This window comes from Trichoderma evansii (assembly GCF_050947405.1).
Source record: "Trichoderma evansii strain SZMC 28006 chromosome Unknown GGI43scaffold_20, whole genome shotgun sequence".
NCBI lineage: Eukaryota > Fungi > Ascomycota > Sordariomycetes > Hypocreales > Hypocreaceae > Trichoderma > Trichoderma evansii.
In genome coordinates, this window is record NW_028145186.1 from 219,014 (window position 1) to 237,189 (window position 18,176).

Sequence of the window (18,176 nt, forward strand, 5' to 3'; positions counted from 1 at the left end):
TACGCCCAATGGGATTCTATTGTGTTTCCGCATGTTGTGATGGAAAGATTGGAGGAGGAACAGGGCAGCTGGTATATTCTGCTCAATCGCTGACAGCTAGCTTCGTCCGGCTCTCCGGCGAGGAGTATCGTTAGCTGGAGCTGCAGCTATCATGATCTTGCTGGCTCTATTATTGTGAGCCCTTTTTGCGAGCCGAGTTTCGCAACAGCTACATCTGATGCACCGGAAGACGACATCTGAGCATCAATAATACAGCTGTTGCCAGTACATGGGGCATTCAAGGCAGCAAGGATCAACTTCATTCCTCAACGTCGTTCCTCAACATTACTGGGCTCAAGGACTCATATTTGCAACTCTACGTTTTCCTTTGCTCTTCTTGATGAGGCTACCGCTGTGGCCTAGTATTGCCCTGCCTCTTAGCTGTTTGCCTTACCTTTCTCCGTAGTGCGTCCACGGCTGTTATTAGCGGGACCCGGTCCTCGAGCTGCTTGTGACGACTGGCAAGCAACTTGACGGTCCGCAAATCACACTGCTGACCGATCCCAAACTCAGATTCATCTTGAGCAGCTGGCAGCCCTAGCAACTGGCAACAGACGCGAAAATAACTGCCCGTCACGCTCCTCCGCGTTTATCACTTTCGTGCTGTTTCGTGGAGACGCGATAAAAATTTCTGCACTCCCTCTTCTCTCTTCTCTTCTCTTCCTTCTCTTCTCTTCCATCTCTTCTGCCCTCTCCTGGTTATTTCCTTTTCTCACCCCACCATCGCCGCTTTTGGCTACATTGCATCGTCATCAAGCACCTCCAACTCGTTTCAACTCGAAACCCTCTGAAGCCAAAGATTCAGCTTTGCACAGGTAATTTGGTTTGCTATGCCCCCTCAATATCTTTTCTTCATGGGCAGCATAGCTGCTGTTCTTCAGCTTCTGGTTCCTATGATTCTCTTTGTCTGATATGCGGAGTTTCCAACGAGTACATTCTTCGCTCCGGTCACATATCTTCGCACACATCCTTCTGCTCTCTCACCTCAAAAATTTATTCCATCCAATAACTTAGTTTTCCCTCTCTCTCTTTCCCCCCTCTTCATCCAAATTACCCGAGTCTTGCTAACCTTCATTAGCCCAACACGTCAACATGTCTTCGCGTCGTGAGAGGGTCCGCGATTCAAACTTCGGTGAAGCACCCTTCATCGATATGCCAACAGCAACTCAGCCATCTCCTCTCAGTAGACAGCTCACTTCTAGCCACTCTGCTAGTCGTCTCTCCACCATTCCTGAGAGTTCACACAGTGGCAGCCGTTCTGACATCGCTCAGAATACAAGTGGCCCTGATTCATCCCCATATGTTCACAGCGACGCTGGAGCGGACTTGGATCGTGCAAAGCTTGCTCAGCATAGCTCATTCAACCCGTCTGCTAATGCCTGGGTCCCTTCTATGCCCACTGAGGTAAGTGATTTCTGCCTCGTTTCCTTAACGTTTAGCCAACCCAGCTACTCTTTGGCTCTAAAAATGAATTTATACTCATCAGCTCAATAGTGGTACAGCCCCAGTGGTAGCTCCCATTCCTTTGCGGGTGAGAATCACACTCGCCCTATAACTGAGAACCCTCCTGCAACTGCGGTTGGGAATCCTATGTCCAACGTTGGCGGCAATTATATTCCAGCTATGGGTGGAAGTGCTGTACCTTTTCGGTTTGAGCTCAACACGCCTCTTTCTTTTGAATTTCCCATTCCTCCTGGTGTTCCCCCTTCATCCGGATATCCATCGGGCTATGATTTCCACATGCCCTTTCAAGATCAAAGCCAAGCGGGCGTCGATCTTGTTTCATTTGCCCTGGCTCATACCCCGAGCCGCAATGAGGACACAGCTGCTGGCGTGCCTTAGGAAGGCAGGTCGGACAGTGGAAGCCTCGAAGGATCTCAATTGTCGGTGAACTATTCGCACGATGGGTCGGAGCCTGCAGCGGGAGAGAACCCTCTTAATACTCGTTATCCCAGATTCCTCGACTCGCAAGCTCCACCCGACGATTCACCTGAAGATCCTGTCGCTTCGGTTGAGAGACAAGCTAATGCCACTTTCGAGTTTGGTCCTTCGCCAGCTTACACTCCTTATGGGTTCACTCGTCCACCAAACTCTCTTCGACCAGGCGAAGCAGGCAACGGCAATCGCACTGATCGTGCCATGTTGCTTGCCAATGAGTCTGTCATTTCTGCTGAGAGACAGGCTCAAGCTACTTTTGAGTTTGGCCCTTCGCCAATTTACACTCCTCATGGGTTTACTCGTCCACCACAGCAAGTTCTGCCCCAGGTCCCGCAACAGATTCCGCACAGCCATTCTCTTAACTCTCTTCGATATAGCGAAGGGAAAGAGGAGCATCGTAGCTCGACTATTCAACCACTGACTAGCGACTCTCTCGCATCTGCTGAGAGTCAGGCAAGTTCTGCCTACGAGTTTAGTCCTGAATCATCCCAGTCTGTTCTCGGATACCGTCGGCCACAGTTGATCCCGCACAGCCAGTCTCTCAACTCACTTCGATCCAGTGAGGGAAGCGACGAACTTACTGATTCAACTCCGACTCATCGTCGCCATGGCGCCTATGGACGCGGTTACTTCAGTCCAGGCGTCACGACCGCGGCCAGCGAGCCACGCAACTACGCACCACGAACTGCAGGCCGTGCTGGTGTTAGCCCGGTCATGATGCAGCCTCCTCCTAGGTTTGATCTGGGAACGGCTGCCGCGCCTCCTGCTGACAATGAACATCGGAATATCGAAGCACAGCTGGTGCGTCAGATTGTGCGTCCGTTTGGTGTACGTCTCAACGACACAACCGGGCTTTCAGAGATTCCGCTTGATCGTGTTAATACTGCTCCACTGAGAGAAATACAGGAGTCGAATAAGCTTGTACTGTTGACCAATACCCCTACTGGGCTGCCAACTCTGGCGGAAGCCATGGACCCGGCCAACTTTCCTTTTGTTGAGTCGGCTAGGATGGCAAAGCCCATGAACTGGGGCATCATCAAGCTGAAGAACGTGCGTTGTGACCAACTCCTTTCCCTTCTATCCTCAATTTTCGCCCCTATTACTTCCCTTTTGACGACACAACGAATCTTTTTTGCTAATGTTGCTACCTAGATTCCGTTCGCCACAACTCGTGCCGAAGTCATTGCCTTTCTTGGTCGCAACTCCAAAATCTTGAATGACTCTGATGAGGGCGTGCACATCATTATGGACAAGGTGACAAGCAAGACTATGGATGCCTACGTCGAGTTTGTCTCGCTCGAAGATGCCATGAGAGCTGTAGAGCGACACCGTCTCAATGTGGCATCTGGCCGATATGCCCGTCTGGGTGACCGCGCCATTGACGTGGAGGTGACTTCTCAGGGACATCTCATGAAAGATCTCTTCCCCATTGCACGTGGCGTCTTTTGGTATGGTGTCGTCCCTGAAATTTTGCCGTACAACCATAGCCAGCCGTGGGACAATTTTAAAGGCTTCATCTCAGAGGAAGAGATGGTCATGCTTGTCAAACACGTCGAGGTACCTCATCGAGTACGTAACCACAACTTTGCGTTATCCCACACTCCTTTCCCCCCAATTCTCCTACAATATCAAATTTATCTTTCTAGCTTTCTTATCTGCTTGAATACTAACATGCATGGGTCTGCAAAGTCGCCATTCTCGCGAGACTGCCCGCAGCGCCCCTACGAATGCTTGATCAGCACTATCAAGAAATTCCCCTGGTTTCGCACGGATTGTATCACAATCAAAGAAAGAGAAGCCATCTACCAGGCTACACTTTCGCTTATCCGCCAGCTTACTCGAAGCATTCTTTTCCAGGAGGATACTGGCCACTTGACGCCTCTTCTGTTGCGTCGTCTTGTTTCAGCGGCCATGTTCTGCCCTGCCTTTACACCTTGTATGAAGGATGGGATTGCCTGGATGACCAATATGCAGGCGCTGGACATGGAGTACTACCAGCTGCCGCGCTTCTCGAACAGTTGGCGCCACCAGTATGCTATTGGCCCAAAGCCTGGCTTCCCTCTTGATCTTGTTGAGGTAAGTTCTGGCTACTAACCCTGAAGTAGCTTCATTCTTTTCACCATCTTTGCTGTATATAAGCTAACGTTATGTGCGTTTTCTTTCTTCTAGTGGTACGTGGCGGTGATTCGGGAGCAATCTAGCCGAGATATTCTGTCTCTGCCCCTCAGAGAGCGCGCCGAGCTCCAACACCAAGCCGAGCAGACAGACATGTACTGGGGATATTTTTGGTCAGAGGTTGGATACGTCATGGGACCCCAGTTCGATGAACTGACCTTGGCTGAAGCGGCCAAGCTGGAATTTGCGGCCATCGAACGCATCCTCAATCGCGCCTTTACACAAAACTAAAGTGCCCATTTATTTGATTTGTCATTGGAAGGATATCTGGATCTCGTGCAAATCTTGCTATTTCTTTTTTCTCTATTTACCAACGGCACTTCTTGGTTGGTTTATAATTTCACGTGTCGATATGGGGCGTAGCTCTTGGTTACGCTGCTCGAAGCTGCAACTATTATTCATTAATAGGGAGGCATTATGTACTCTGACTTCGTAAATATACTTAGGAAACGGACATATGGTTTTCAATTTGATGCCTATGAACAAATTATATTAACTATAGCTTCTCTGTGCTCTGTGATGTGCCAAAGACTATTAAATATATGCACTCAAAGAACACCAAAATGCTCCCAGTCTAATGCCCACCATTTTCAGTTTGGAAGTAATGAGATCAAGGTCTTATCCCCCTCATCCAGTGATAATAGCTATTGAAAATAAATAAATACTAGATAAATACACAATGAATGCTAACTGAATGAACAGGATGCGTTGAAAGATTATGTCATCCGCACCTACCTAGCCACAGCCCGCCACAGCGAAATCACGTGGAAGCTGTCGAAGCTCTGGCAACCACTGCGGGCCTCTAGCGCCACATTTCCTCGCCATCAAGGCTAGGTTGCTACCGTGACGCAGCAGGGCTCCGCAGCTCTTCTCTCGGCTTCTGTCTGAGTCTCTCCTGGTTCACTTCGATTGCTCATCTTTCTTGCTGGGACAATATCACGGATATCCGAATTCTCTTTTGATATCGTCTTTTGTATCTACAGCTCCAGATTTCGTCGTCCAGCTGCTGCTGAGTCGATCCGCCGCTTTGCAACTATGGCTTCCACAATAACTGGTTCGTGATACCCCACCATATCAGCCATGTGTCTGTTTGTTCTGCATTCAACAACCTCCAACCCTGCTCTATTTCTTGTATTTCTCATGCATATCAATGAATTTACACCGTACTCACCTGATAATTAAATTGTTTTAGTTGCTGTTAAGCACCAGGGCAAAAAGTACAACGTAGATGTCGATCCCGAGTCGACAGGCCTGGATTTCAAGCTCCAGCTCTTCAGCCTTACCAACGTCGAGCCCGAACGACAAAAGATCCTCATCAAGGGTGGTCAGCTCAAAGATGACGCAGATATGAGCAAGCTGGGCCTCAAGGCCGGCCAGAACATCATGATGATGGGCACACCGGGCGATGGTGGCGCAGATCTTGTTCGTCCGTCCGAGGCGATCAAGTTTGTCGAGGACATGACCGAGGCCGAGCAAGCTCAACAGGTCGGCGCCACTCCTGCAGGTCTTGTCAATCTTGGCAACACTTGCTACCTGAACTCGACTCTGCAGACGCTGCGTTCGATTCCCGAGCTCCAGACGGCTCTTACCACATACAACGCTATACCCGGCACAAGCCGACAAGATCTGGCTTCCCAGCTCTCTAACCTATACAAGAAGATGGGCGCCACGCTCGATTCTCTCCCACCCTTGGATTTCCTGGCAGCACTGAGAATTGTCTTTCCTCAGTTTGCCGAAAAATCGAAAAGTGGCCCTGGATATGCTCAGCAGGACGCTGAAGAGGCCTGGTCTCAGATCGTTCAGCAACTCGGCCAGAAGTTGACCATCAAAGGCTCTCCTGACACACCTGCAGTCTCATTTGTCGAAAAGTACATGGCAGGACGATTCACTTCGGTCCTCGAATGCGACGAAGAGGAAGCCCGGAACGGAGGTGAAATGGCCATTACATCCAGTGATGGCTTTTATAAGCTCGATTGCCATATCGATGCCCAGACAAACCACTTGAGGGACGGCATTTTGGCTGCGCTAAGCGAGCAGCTGGAAAAGAGATCCGAGGTGCTTGGCCGCGATGCCATTTATACCAAAAAGTCCAAGATATCCCGAGCTCCCAAGTACCTCACCGTCCATTTCGTACGCTTCTTCTGGAAGAAGGAGACGAAGAAGAAGGCCAAGATTATGCGAAAGGTCACATTCCCCCAAGAGCTGGACATTGTCGAGTTCTGCTCTGATGATCTCAAATCGGCCCTTATCCCCGTCCGTGACAAGGTTCGTGAGGTTCGAAAAGATGAGGAAGATATCGATCGCGCCCGTAAGCGCCGGAAGAAGACTCATGATAAGGATATGAGCGACGTCGCTGGTGGCTCGGGCCTGCCTTCGGAGAGAGAATTGGCACAACAGAAGAAGAAGAAAGAGGAGAGCAAGCCGCAGCCGGCAGACGACGGCGATACTGTCATGGGCGAGACTTACAAGACAGATGCCCAGGTCGAAGCGGAGAGCGAGGCTGCTCTTCTGGCTGCCAAGAAGGAACTCAACTCCCTGATTAACCCCTCTCTTCGTGACGACGACGGTGCCAACCAATCTGGCCTGTACGAGCTGCGTGGCGTTGTCACTCATCAGGGCGCCAGCGCGGATAGCGGCCACTACACGGCGTACGTCAAGAAGACTGGATCCGTGGATCCCAAGACGGGCAAGAAAGAGAAGGAGGATGGAAACTGGTGGTGGTTCAACGACGACAAGGTAACCGAGGTGACAGTTGACAAGGTTGAGGCCTTGGCTGGCGGCGGCGAATCTCACTCAGCCCTGATTCTGCTTTACAAGGCAATTCCTCTGCCCAGCTCTGAGGGTATTGAAGAGTAAAGTAAGGTTAAACTTGAGTTATTGGTATACTGCATCACTCTCTCTCAGTGTGGAAAGGAAGAGGGGTAAAAACATGATTACAACCGGAAATTGGAATAATATGGAAGTTGGGCGTTTGGATTAGTTACTAGTAGGCGAAGATGGCGAAACATGGACTTTGTCTAGATTATTGGATCGTCTGTCCTTTAGACATATGCCATAATGAATAGAACGGAACACGAATTAGGTCAAGCGGACCGAATAAAGCATATTGCATACGAAATGGAAAAAAAAATCTCTTGTGCGAGTCTATATGGGTATCGCCATGTTACCAAAACTAGCCCTCTCTCCAAATGTTTTCCATCAACCAGAGTTGCGCCAGTGAATGAATATACTACAACATGCCGCTGTGCCGCGTAGCTTGATATAAATGGGAAGAAATTCAGTGACCTTGTTCCCAAAAGACAAAATAAAAATAGTGTTACAGTCATCCTGGAGTTGGATTGTACAGCTCCATCGTCGAGGGCTGTCATAGATCTTTTTCTCCTTCCCTCTCCTTGAGAAGCAGCAATCAAAGAGCAATGCTATGCCTTCTTGGCATTCTCTTTCTCTTGCTGTCTCTCATGGGCGCGCTCCTTGAACACGTCCAGCTTCCTTTGCAAAGCTGTTCTCTGCTCTACAAGCGTAGATCGCTGCCTCTCGAGCATGGCAATTTGCTCCGAGGGAGTAATCTGGCGAAACTCCTTGATAGCCTAAGAGGAGGGATGTTAGCAGGGAGTCACCTTAGACATTTGTAACTTAAGATTTAAATAAAAGATTAACTGACATCTTCTTTCTGCTTGTCCGACTTGAGCTGGGCGCCAGTGAGGGTTCCGACCATGATGACGGCGGCAAAGGCCACTGCCCAGACGCCGCCCCTCCATTTTTGTTGCTTGGTCAAAGGTATTTTTGATGCCATCTTGGAGCTGTTTTTCTTTTAGTTCCTCTGTTAAAAAAAAAAGGCTATCACCAGTAGCCTCTCCAGACTTGGTTCGCCTTGTTTTGACGTTCAGCTGGGGTCATTCCCTTGCCCAGCGAATCGGTCGTCGAGCTTGTCGAGCACGCCAAGCTAGTCGTGCTGCTACGGCTTCTCCCTCTCAGCCCCAGACCCTTGTCCCTTTCCAAAGGCGCAGTTTTCGCCTTCGAAGCAGAGGCTGATGGTGGCGCTGCAACCGGCAACGACAGAGAGGCCCGCTTATGCCTAACAATACGGGGCGCTGCAGCCAAAGGATTGCTGCTGTTGCTCCACGGATGATGACGGATGGCCACCAACTCGATGCTGTCTTGGCTGGTGCTTTGACAGGCAGAATCGGGCGGTGGCAGCGACGATGGCGGGCCGTGAAGCTGCTGCGATGAAGTGGAGGAGGCTGAAAGACTTAGTAAGAAGCGGGGCAAGGCCGAGGATGACGAGGCTGCACGCTGGACCATGATGCGATGGAGATCATCACGATGGAGGCTCAATTGGGTGGCCAAAGAGCAAAAACGGAGAATCGTAGATATGGCAGAATCGTCGCGGAAACGAAGAGTTTGGATTGATTTTTAATGAGAAAGAAGAGCTTGTTCAAGGAGAAAGGGAGTCGAGATTGAAAGACACTTTTTTTGAAAGTCAGTGGCGTTTCCGTGTGCGATAGGCCTAGAATGCAAGGAGGCGCTGCGACAACCAGCCACACGAGGCTCAGGCTCAGGCTACCAGCAGAGAGGTACCTTTTCTCTGTATCGACGCTCCTTCCACAGGGGATTCTGCCATGATGCTGTCCGCCTTTTTTTTTTTTTTTTTCTCTTATCACCGCTCAAATTTTGGCAGAATTCATTCTCTACTCTTCTTCTTCTTTACGCATACCTATTACGTGGTTGCTCTCTGATTCGCCTCTTCTCCCGCCATGGGGAAAACCACTTTGCGATTCCCAGGCTGAGTAACCGCTTACAGCAAGTCGCCCGCCCAGGTTCTATAACTAAAAAGCAACAGCTAGGCCGTTACGGGCCTCCTGACATCACCACCAAAAACCCGCTAAACCGACCCCTCCGGCAGCCCGCTATTAAATCGCAGTCGAGGCGCTCAGCTGCATTGACGCTCATTTGCTGGGCAGCGGACAATTATATTCGGTTGAGTTGAGAACTCTCGTATAGTTGTGGCCTCTTTATCAATTTTGAAAGATCATCTCTTTTACAGTTGATTGTTTCATTTTTGTCTCTTCCCCCGCACATCGCATTCAACGCCAAACAACTCGTGGTTCTCTCTCTCTATACATCGCCAATATGGCAACTCCCCGCGTCTTCATCGTCCGCCATGGAGAGACTGAGTGGTCACTCAACGGCCGACATACAGGCAGCAGCGACATCCCTTTGACGAGCAACGGCGAGAAGCGAATCATTGCCACAGGCAGGGCTCTTGTGGGCGATGACCGTTTGATTGTCCCCCGACAGTTGTCGCATATGTAAGTCCCGCATATTTTCTCTTCTTTTATTTAGAACCTCAAGTTTTGTCTTATTTTCTCGAATTTACATTGTACATACCCTGTCGCCTTATTGCAGTTGTCAAAGCCACGATTCAGGCGTTTGTTTTTGAGCCCCTGGTTCCATTCATACATCCTGTTTACAACCTGCGCTACTTTGTGTTTCTTGCCGTTCTCGCTTCTCTGTTGAGAAGGGTTACGAGGATCAACAAACATCTTCAATCATTCTGGCTGCCTTTGCCTATTTGATCCAACCATGCATGATATTTGAAACTCGTAATACCTCAGTTATCACTTTCAGGTTGTTTGCCATTTATACCCACATCTGTACGAGTCTGGAAAACTTCCCTGCAGTCCAATGAGCCGTCTGTTTGTTCTTCCCGATTGGCTGTATCAACTTCTCTTTGTTCTTTGCTTCTTTGGTTTTTCTTTCGGCACGGCGCATAAGCCAGTGCCTCGTTTTCTTCCCACAACACCTTCTAGTCGAAAAGCACAGCTGGCGCGGGATAGTTTTCTTCGCCGCACGCCCCCATTGTTTACAATCCTCCACATCATGAGACTCATCTCTTGGTATGGGCTCAGCATAAACCCTCTCTTATGGTTCAGACTATGTATGGTGTGACAATACCCTTTCAATTCTACCGTTTCTTTCGTTTCTTATATGTATCACGCACGAGGGCTGCCCGCTACTTTTGCAACTCGAATCAAGAGAAAACAGAATAATCCAAAGCTAAGCATTTTGGGTAATCACCCCGAGTTAGTTACGTATCTCCTCGAAAACGAGCTCAACGCACATTTGAGTTGCTCAATATTGGTGTATCTGAACCATTGCCCTGGCAACCACATGGCGGTTCTGCTGGTGGTGGCCTCAAATGCGGCGCCTCAGTCGAAATTACTGAAGATATTCGGGAGTGGGATTACGGCGATTACGAAGGCATCACAAGCCCGGAGATTCGAAGAATGAGAGCCGAGCAAGGGATTGAAGGAACTTGGGATATTTGGAGGGATGGCTGTCCAGGAGGAGAGTATGTCACACCCTGACGACCCCAACCTCACCAGACTTGCGAGTACATTTTACGACATATACCTCTCTTTAAGTTCACTGTTTTGAGTCTTAGATCTGACATGTCATAGGAGCCCCCAAGACGTCACTGATCGTCTAGATCGTCTCATCGCCGACATTCGTAAAAAATATCATGAGCCTGTACTCAATTCGTCAGAGGGCCAGCAACCGCATAAAAAATCTGGCGATGTTCTCATCGTCGCACACGGACACATTTTACGAGCCTTTTCGATGCGCTGGGCTGGCAAGACTCTGCAAGACGGACCAGCATTCTTACTTGAGGCTGGAGGAGTGGGCACTATGAGGTGAGAACGAAATTGCACAGTCCTACACAAGCCCACTGATAATTGCTAACCTTGGATCCCAGTTACGAGCATCATAATATCGACGAGCCAGCCATCCTCCTTGGCGGAGCCTTTGTTGTCGACATAGAAAAGGAAGCCTAGCCTTGAAGCCGCAGTGACATATCTTTTTATAGTTAAATCGAGAATATCTGCTCCAAGGTTAGAGGCTTTGCGACATATGGAATTATTTATGGTCTACATACAGCGTGTATCTTCTTCAGCCCTAAAGCACTAAGAAACATCTTTCAAAGAAAAGAGAGGTTACTCTGAAATACAATTGCATAGATTTACGCCACTCCTCGTCCTATCCTAATCTCTCGTCTCTCTAATGAGACATGCTATGTTGAGTATTCCCAAGTGTAATGTCGCGGTTTTATTCTTTGGTCTTTTAGATTCTCTTGGTTTGAGCTATCTATTCTTGCCGAAATCTCCATCCCGCGCGGTACTTCGCTTACATGATATATCCAAATACTCTTATTATTTTTGTTTCCTGATTTGAATGTCATAGTGGAAGATAAGATTCTACAAAGAAGATTATTGATCTCCCCATCAGCTACATGGGGAATCAGCAGATTACATCTCAATCCCCAACTATATCATAAGTTATTCGCGAAAGCCAATGAAGGCAGGGCATTGCGGACTCAAGTAACCTATCATCCTCGAGAATCAACGTCTACCAACTTTTCGGCTGAGCTATTCTAACACCATCATAGAGCCAACACTGAAGCTTGACCAGATCCGTTAATCTAAGATCTCTTCCCTAGAACAAACTTATAGAAAGATGCCACGCCACCGCCGCCCATGACGTGGATGGCTTAATATCATCCCAGCTGTTAGATTTACACGGCTCAACAGTCTCTCTTCCAAAACCACAAACTACAGAGTATGTCAACTTCGTTCAGGGGGGCATGACCAGGTATTTGCGTCATCTTCTCCTCCAAGGTTCCCTTGCATCTCTACTCGAGTCAGTGACCCCTTGTCTCACATACACACAAGCTGACCCTCGACGATTCTCAGCTCGCTTCGACACAACCTAGCCAGACCTCCCTGGTTGCTCTCCAACCAACCTCACGCCATTTCCGGGGATCGGCCTTAACTTGTCCTCTAAAAATCGGAGGAGAGTCTACCTACGGCGCTCCGCATTTGCCGGTCATTCACATCGGTCTTCCGCTTAATGGTTCCGGCTAGGCGGGCCGGATCATAAGCCCGCAGATCCGAGAGGCTGGGGTTCAATATCCTCCACCGCAGCCCACCCAGCGGTCCTCAAGGATCATGCAGCCCAATTGCCCAGATACCGTAGCATGGGTGGAACCGCACCGGGTTGCGGGCTTAGTAGTATCTCTACCGTCATATTTCACCTGAAAGGAAAAAGTACTATGTACGAAAGTACTCCTTGCCTTGGAATTTTAGGTTAACTATCGCTGGGTCAGATGTCGTGGCGGTGAGGCAGGAAAATATTCGACCCTGTTTTGCCGCTCATCACTGGTTCATATCTCCTACTAGCAGAGTAGTACTAACTGTGTTTACCCACTTGCTTGGGACAGATAGCAAATAACCTTGTTTGCCGCTCTCTGGATCCTTGAGGAAAGCATATGGATTTGATTCGACGGGCTGCGGCTGGTAGTAGCATCTACTGTACAAATGTGTGTAGCTCCTTCTCCTTGATGGCTAACCCACCTGCGGTTAACTGGCAAAAAAGACTAAGGAGGGTGTGATGACAGCTTTACTCTGGGCACGACGACTCTCGGACTCTTACCTTTGAATCCTGGCCTAGATATAATTAGTAGTGCGAGTACTAGACAAAACAGCCTGTTCGTAGTGGTTCCTATTGCCATATCAGTACAGCTATATTCCTCCCTTCTGCCGGAGATAAAGCCGGCATTGGCAAATATTCTCCTGCAACTCGCCCGACTTGCTAAACCCCTCGGCCATAGTATGACGCATTCCCCCCATCTCCCCCTCCCGGTCCCGGCTGGGTAATAGTAGCTGTGGACGATGCTACTATTGAGGCGCAGTAAATCTGCAGAAATTTGGCGTCTGTGGAGAGACGTGGCCAAGTTCTATACGCATGTCAAGTTTGTTACGGATACGTGGTTGGTACGGAGGTATGGAGCATCGCCCGCTTTGTTTAGAAATCCACTGAACTCTCGAGCCATACTGTACGCCGCGGCCTAGTCCAGGGGACCCCCCGAGGTGTCAGCGGATCACGGGCGACTATGCACCTGCAAGAGCGCACCGTTCCGTGGGCGACAGTTTTCTGATGGCTTTAGTGGCGACACAAGCCGATAGGTGGGTTTTGGCTGGTAAGTCGAGCGCCGCGGCTTACTTGGGGAGATCCATTGGTTCAATCTGCCCTTGGACGACGCAGGAAACCTTTTTGAAAAGCATAGCCATATCGTTGCATTATGAATCTTGTCCAATCCGCTGATGCCAATCGCAATATGTAGCAGAGAAAAGCCAGTAGGGCGTGCCAAGGAAGGGCCTTGTTTTCCGAACGCTCGATAACGGGCTGGCTGTATAAGTACGAGCAGAAGGAGACTACACTACTACTGACTGGAACGGAGTAAGAGGAGCCAGCTGCAGGGGGGAGGGAGCTGTTGGCCTTTCCTTGTGTCCTAGTAGTAGCAGGGAATCAAAACCTACCAGCAGCTCCAGCCACCTGGCAAGCGTAAATGATTGAGCTAGTGCCTAAAATCAGGGAATAAGAAGCTGATGAGACACAATGGCAGTGGCCCCTTGCCCAATCCACAGAGAGCTCGCATCTGCAAATTTATTTTCATTTTTACTTTATTTTTTCCCCTTCTTCTGTTTCTTTCTTTTTCTTTTGCTTGCTTTGCCATTGGGCCTCAGAATGAACTCATTCGTACACCAGTTCCCCCCCTGCAGCTTGTTGTTGCATCGCCGTCTGTGCTCTCTAAGAATAGATCGTTCGATCATCTGTTCACCGCTGGTTCTCTGCAGTCGGGATGCTGTGGAGAAGGATTTTAGGTCTCGCGTAGTGAGCGAGCTCTTGTGCATCCGGAGTACTCCGTCCCCCGTCACTATCGGATGCTTCATCTCCACAAGCCTCCATGCGCTCCGTGCAGCGTCTCCCCATTCTGACGCCGGTAGCGCGACCAGGGGCGCCAAATGCTATCGCCGTGCCGCTCACGTTCCACAAGACTGAGACTTGCCAGGTCCCTCGTTTATGCACCTGGGTGCAGACGGCCCCTGATTCGCTGGAGGGCACGGAGTGGCGCAAAACAAACCGCAACAGGCGCGAACAGGGTTGGCGGCAGATTGTGGGACTGGTCCATGAGAGAAAAAAAAAAGTGACAAGTGAACGGCTCTTCTCCACTCACAGCTTGCATTGGTGGGCGGTGGCACGCCGGCAACCGCAAGTGCCCGCAGGCGGGATAATGTGAGCAGGGAGTAAAGCAGAGAGGTGAAGAAAGAGGACAAGGTCCCAGCTGCGCACAACATCCATTGCTGCCAGCAGCACTATGCCAGCGTGTAGTATATTTGCCGTCTCACTGTCGATAAAGCGGTATCCGCAGTCGCTGTCTCGACGCAGCGGTCATGTGCGACCTCGTGGAGCCAGACGCTGGACGTGCATGCAGTCGAGGTCCCGTGGCGTGGCAGCATCGCCGTCTTGCTGTCCAAGCACATACACCAGGATGGTCTTTTTCTTGTTTGGCTACTGCTGCACAGGAATCCAAGACAGGGAGGAGCTGTCATATCCTCTCCCTTCCCTACAGCCAACGTGCAGGAAGATGGGCACCTATACCTATAGTGCTGCCATCTATCTCAAATGACAGGTCTCCCAGCAGCCGTTGGGGCGCTGACGAATTGTCCGCTCGCGCAGAGCAGGCTGCGTATGCATGTACTCCATAGCAAAACAGCGGCTACCCCGAAAACTTGCAGACACGACACCGAGTTCTCTGATTGGAAAAACTTGCGACGGAAAATGAAACACTGCTGCAAAACGACATAGGAGCGCCGGAGCGACGTACAAGCATATGAACGAAATAGAACATTAGCATCTTGGGAGCATCAGCATCTGAGAGTTCGTACGAATTACCGTATTTCGCACAAGCGCGGTGTACTGCGTACAGGCGTTCCGATTCCGTGCTGCAGAACCAGAAACGCGGTACGGCTCCCATGCTGAAGGATCCAGTATTGGGCAAACGGCTGGGGTTTACTAGCATGGGTTCTTCCTTCTGGCTCCCCCTGGGCCGCTGCAAGAATCGAAGCTGTCTATCGGCATTGGCATATCCTCCCCTTGTGCGTGTTGCGCCCGCTCTCATGCTGTGGAATAATGTGCGGCTCCATTTGTGGCCTTTTCTTAGAGCTGTCCGCTAGGGTTTGCCAGGGGGAGGGGTGAAGACAAGCTACCATGCTTTGACGGGGCATGGAGTGAGAGAAGCGCTGGAGGGGCGGCCAAAGATGCAGATTGTATTCGCACTGTGCCACGAAGTCACACGACGCCAGCTTGTTTGCTAGCGGTCTCCAGCATAACCTGATATGCAGCCAGCCCCCAAGAAGGCGCTGCTTGCAGCGGACGAAATTGCGACGTGGCACAAGCTCGTCCCTTGACTAGCTGCTTGGTTCCCAGAGACAATGACGGCATCTAGCACCTAGCTGTCACCGTTTTCGCCTACTATCCCTTTTTATTTCCTTGTGTCTTCGCTATTTTCCCCTTCTCCCTCCTTTTCCTCATCACAATGTGCCCATCAGGGGATTGGTCAAATGGTGGCTGATGTCTGCAGCCATCAGCTAGATACGATACGATGTGCAGAAGGTAGTCGCATGTTCCTGGTACCTGGTAAGACACCGCTGTCAAAAAAAGAAAGAAAAAAACGTGTCCAGTGTCTGAGGTGTGCACTCCCGGAGCTGTTTGAGACTCTCGTCTCCGATTCGGCTTTGGTCACTCAAGCCGCCTGGTGTGAATTGGCAGCCGAAAACTGGGGCTTCCGTCGGGAGAGCTGCGGCCTACCCGAGTTGCATGCATGAGATTTTGTTCACGTGATGACTGCTCGACGTGTGCCATTGGGCGGATCGGGCCATGTCTTGGGATGGCTGTGACACAAGCCAATCAGGGGCCTCTTCGCTGAGTCGTTCGCGCCCACCATGTCTGGCATCGTGCTCATTCAGCCTTCAAATAGTGTGTGATTGATGGATAGAACGATGGAAGAGACGCCTGACTAGGACCCTCCGGCTAGCCACGGGTCGCTGACGAAAACCCAAACCTCGCACACCCTCGTGCCGTCACAATGGCTCGAGTAATGAGTCGCCTCGTCTCCTGGATGCCACTACTGACGGCCGTTCAGGGTGCTGATGCGGTCATCGATAAGCTGGCTATAAGCTGCGAAGTATCTGATTGTTGACAAGCCCACTTGGATCATGACCTCAGCTCACTTGAGAAAAAATGTTAGCGTGATCCCTTAGTTCGGAGTCTTGCCCTGTCCAGGCTTGCCTTTATGCAAAATCCAATATTTGAATGAGACACAATGACAAGTCATAATCTTTTTTTTTTTCTCAGCGCACTTGACGCTCCCTCTTCTTGCGCTAGTGGCAGTGTTTACTCTTGTACTCGTACATGCGTTTGAGTAATTGGCATGCTCGTAAACAGCCCTAGTTTCCGGCTAGGGCGAACGATGAGAGGCTATCAGAGGCTATGCGTCTTGGCAGCCAGCGAAGCCGAATTTCAAGTCGTACGCAAAGGCGCTGCTGCTCGTCGGATAGATTCCGGCCGGGCCGGCAGAGAAATTGGAGACGCCAAATGTTCTAATGATCAGATCTGCGCGTCTGGTGCTGTTTCTTTCGTCCTTGCGGAGAGAGCCTTATGCAAGGTTAGCCATTGGCAGGTTTGGTAAGATGACCAGCGCTGATCAGGATTTCAAACAACAACGCCGGTTCAGGCTCTTGCCTCTACCCTCCACATATAAGAGTAAAAGAGGAGAGAGGGGGTGAAAGGTGAGATCGGTCGTTGGCCGGACTTCCTAGCGGGGGTAGAAGGAGTATCAAGACGCTGAACAGGTCCAGACTTTGCAGCTGGCAGCCCTTTTAATGGCATTTTCCGTCTTTGGTGGAGAGGAGAGAGAAAAGTAGCCACGTTGGCTGACCCCGGCTGCGCAAAATGCGGTGGCGTGGCAAAGAGAGAACGAAAGAGATATCCAAGCATGAAACAATCCACTGGTAAAGATGGAAGATGGGAGATTTGAAGCGGTGCACGTAGATGCGTAGCAGCGCACAGTGATAAGCGCGACCTGATATGTATGTCTCTTGTAGAAGGAACGGGTGCGCAATTTCAATGAGCCGGCAGCTCTGCCGCGCCAACCTCGCCATTGCTATGAGCCCAAAACACCAAACCATAGAGGACCAAAATATCAGCATCATCATTAACATTTCATTAACATCATGCACCGCATCTACGAAGCATCGACTTTCCAATGTGTAGCTGACATTGCCATTCTCTCGCTGGCCGATGCTGCAGTTTGGCCCGCATGCTCAGCACTTGGTGGCGCCTCGCTAGAAGGTGCGCCGAGCCCATCGTCGGTACTGGCTGAAGGTAATCTGGCGCTGCGGTAAGGAGTGCCACACAACGAAACCAGGTAGCCGGTACTAATTGAGCGCCACCAGGTACTCCTCTCACCCCCTTCTTGGCTGATATGGCAGGGATACTTCTCCTATACGATGTGATGTGCTGAAACTAACGAATTGGCAGTGAGCCTTCTCGGCCATAAACTTGTACTCACTCGTACACACCATCGCATAATCCCACGATCTGGGAGGGCTAGACAGCCTCGCCTTTAGATGATTGACACCAAGGAAAGAGTCACATCGATATAGGAACGTCACCAAGATTGCCTTTCCAACAGATTCATAGCCACAATTATGATCCGTTCAAACTGAAGCCAATATACCTGTGGTTTGTGGGCTTCAATGCGAAATAGGGTACACTGCTCCGTACTATATTACATCCTCTTTCGCACGCACTCTTTAGCTGACTGGACTAAAGCTAACAGGGCCTACCGGCTCTTGTCATTTCGCAAATAAGTTTACAAGCAGATTCGCCTTAAACGCTTGTCCCAGCGAGATTCTTTGATGATGGCTTCTTTCTCCCCCTATTTCTCTTCCTTCTTCGTCATCTCATCTTTGTCTACTTGCTTTTTTTTTTTTTTTTTTTTTTTTTTTTTTTTTTTTTTTTTAAAAAAAATTTTATTAAATTTTATAATGGAAATGGAAAAAAAAGTAAGGGAAATTAAAGAAAAATATAATAAATTATTAATAAAATTAAAAAAGTGAAAA

The 18,176-nt window shown here is 49.8% G+C and overlaps 5 protein-coding genes across 5 annotated transcripts; 3 read left to right on the forward strand and 2 right to left on the reverse strand.

The window, feature by feature from the left end:
- Nucleotides 1-1,131: 1,131 nt before the first annotated feature.
- GGI43DRAFT_386539 (RNA-binding protein) lies at nt 1,132-4,383 on the forward strand (the record flags this gene model as incomplete). The annotated part of the gene is made up of 6 exons (XM_083203806.1): nt 1,132-1,443; nt 1,534-1,809; nt 1,882-3,027; nt 3,130-3,546; nt 3,667-4,053; nt 4,147-4,383. 6 exons carry the CDS (start codon nt 1,132-1,134, stop codon nt 4,381-4,383), a joined length of 2,775 nt encoding a protein of 924 aa, XP_083057607.1.
- Nucleotides 4,384-4,939: 556 nt separating this feature from the next.
- GGI43DRAFT_412748 (ubiquitin-specific protease UBP6) lies at nt 4,940-7,283 on the forward strand. The gene is made up of 2 exons (XM_083206863.1): nt 4,940-5,206; nt 5,345-7,283. Exons 1-2 carry the CDS (start codon nt 5,188-5,190, stop codon nt 7,006-7,008), a joined length of 1,683 nt encoding a protein of 560 aa, XP_083057608.1. The 5' UTR covers nt 4,940-5,187; the 3' UTR covers nt 7,009-7,283.
- Nucleotides 7,284-8,825, reverse strand: GGI43DRAFT_412750 (uncharacterized protein). Its single transcript, XM_083206864.1, has 2 exons — nt 7,814-8,825; nt 7,284-7,739 (listed from the first exon to the last, which is right to left on the reverse strand). The coding sequence occupies exon 1, from the start codon at nt 8,452-8,454 to the stop codon at nt 7,993-7,995; it is 462 nt and encodes a 153-aa protein (XP_083057609.1). The 5' UTR covers nt 8,455-8,825; the 3' UTR covers nt 7,284-7,739; nt 7,814-7,992.
- On the reverse strand, nt 7,488-7,965 carry GGI43DRAFT_177525 (uncharacterized protein). Its single transcript, XM_083199801.1, has 2 exons — nt 7,814-7,965; nt 7,488-7,739 (listed from the first exon to the last, which is right to left on the reverse strand). The coding sequence occupies exons 1-2, from the start codon at nt 7,943-7,945 to the stop codon at nt 7,572-7,574; spliced, it is 300 nt and encodes a 99-aa protein (XP_083057610.1). The 5' UTR covers nt 7,946-7,965; the 3' UTR covers nt 7,488-7,571.
- A 17-nt stretch (nt 8,826-8,842) lies between the features above and the next one.
- GGI43DRAFT_177517 (histidine phosphatase superfamily) lies at nt 8,843-11,101 on the forward strand. The gene is made up of 5 exons (XM_083199800.1): nt 8,843-8,939; nt 8,993-9,461; nt 10,241-10,504; nt 10,614-10,847; nt 10,910-11,101. Exons 2-5 carry the CDS (start codon nt 9,283-9,285, stop codon nt 10,986-10,988), a joined length of 756 nt encoding a protein of 251 aa, XP_083057611.1. The 5' UTR covers nt 8,843-8,939; nt 8,993-9,282; the 3' UTR covers nt 10,989-11,101.
- The last annotated feature ends 7,075 nt before the right edge of the window (nt 11,102-18,176 follow it).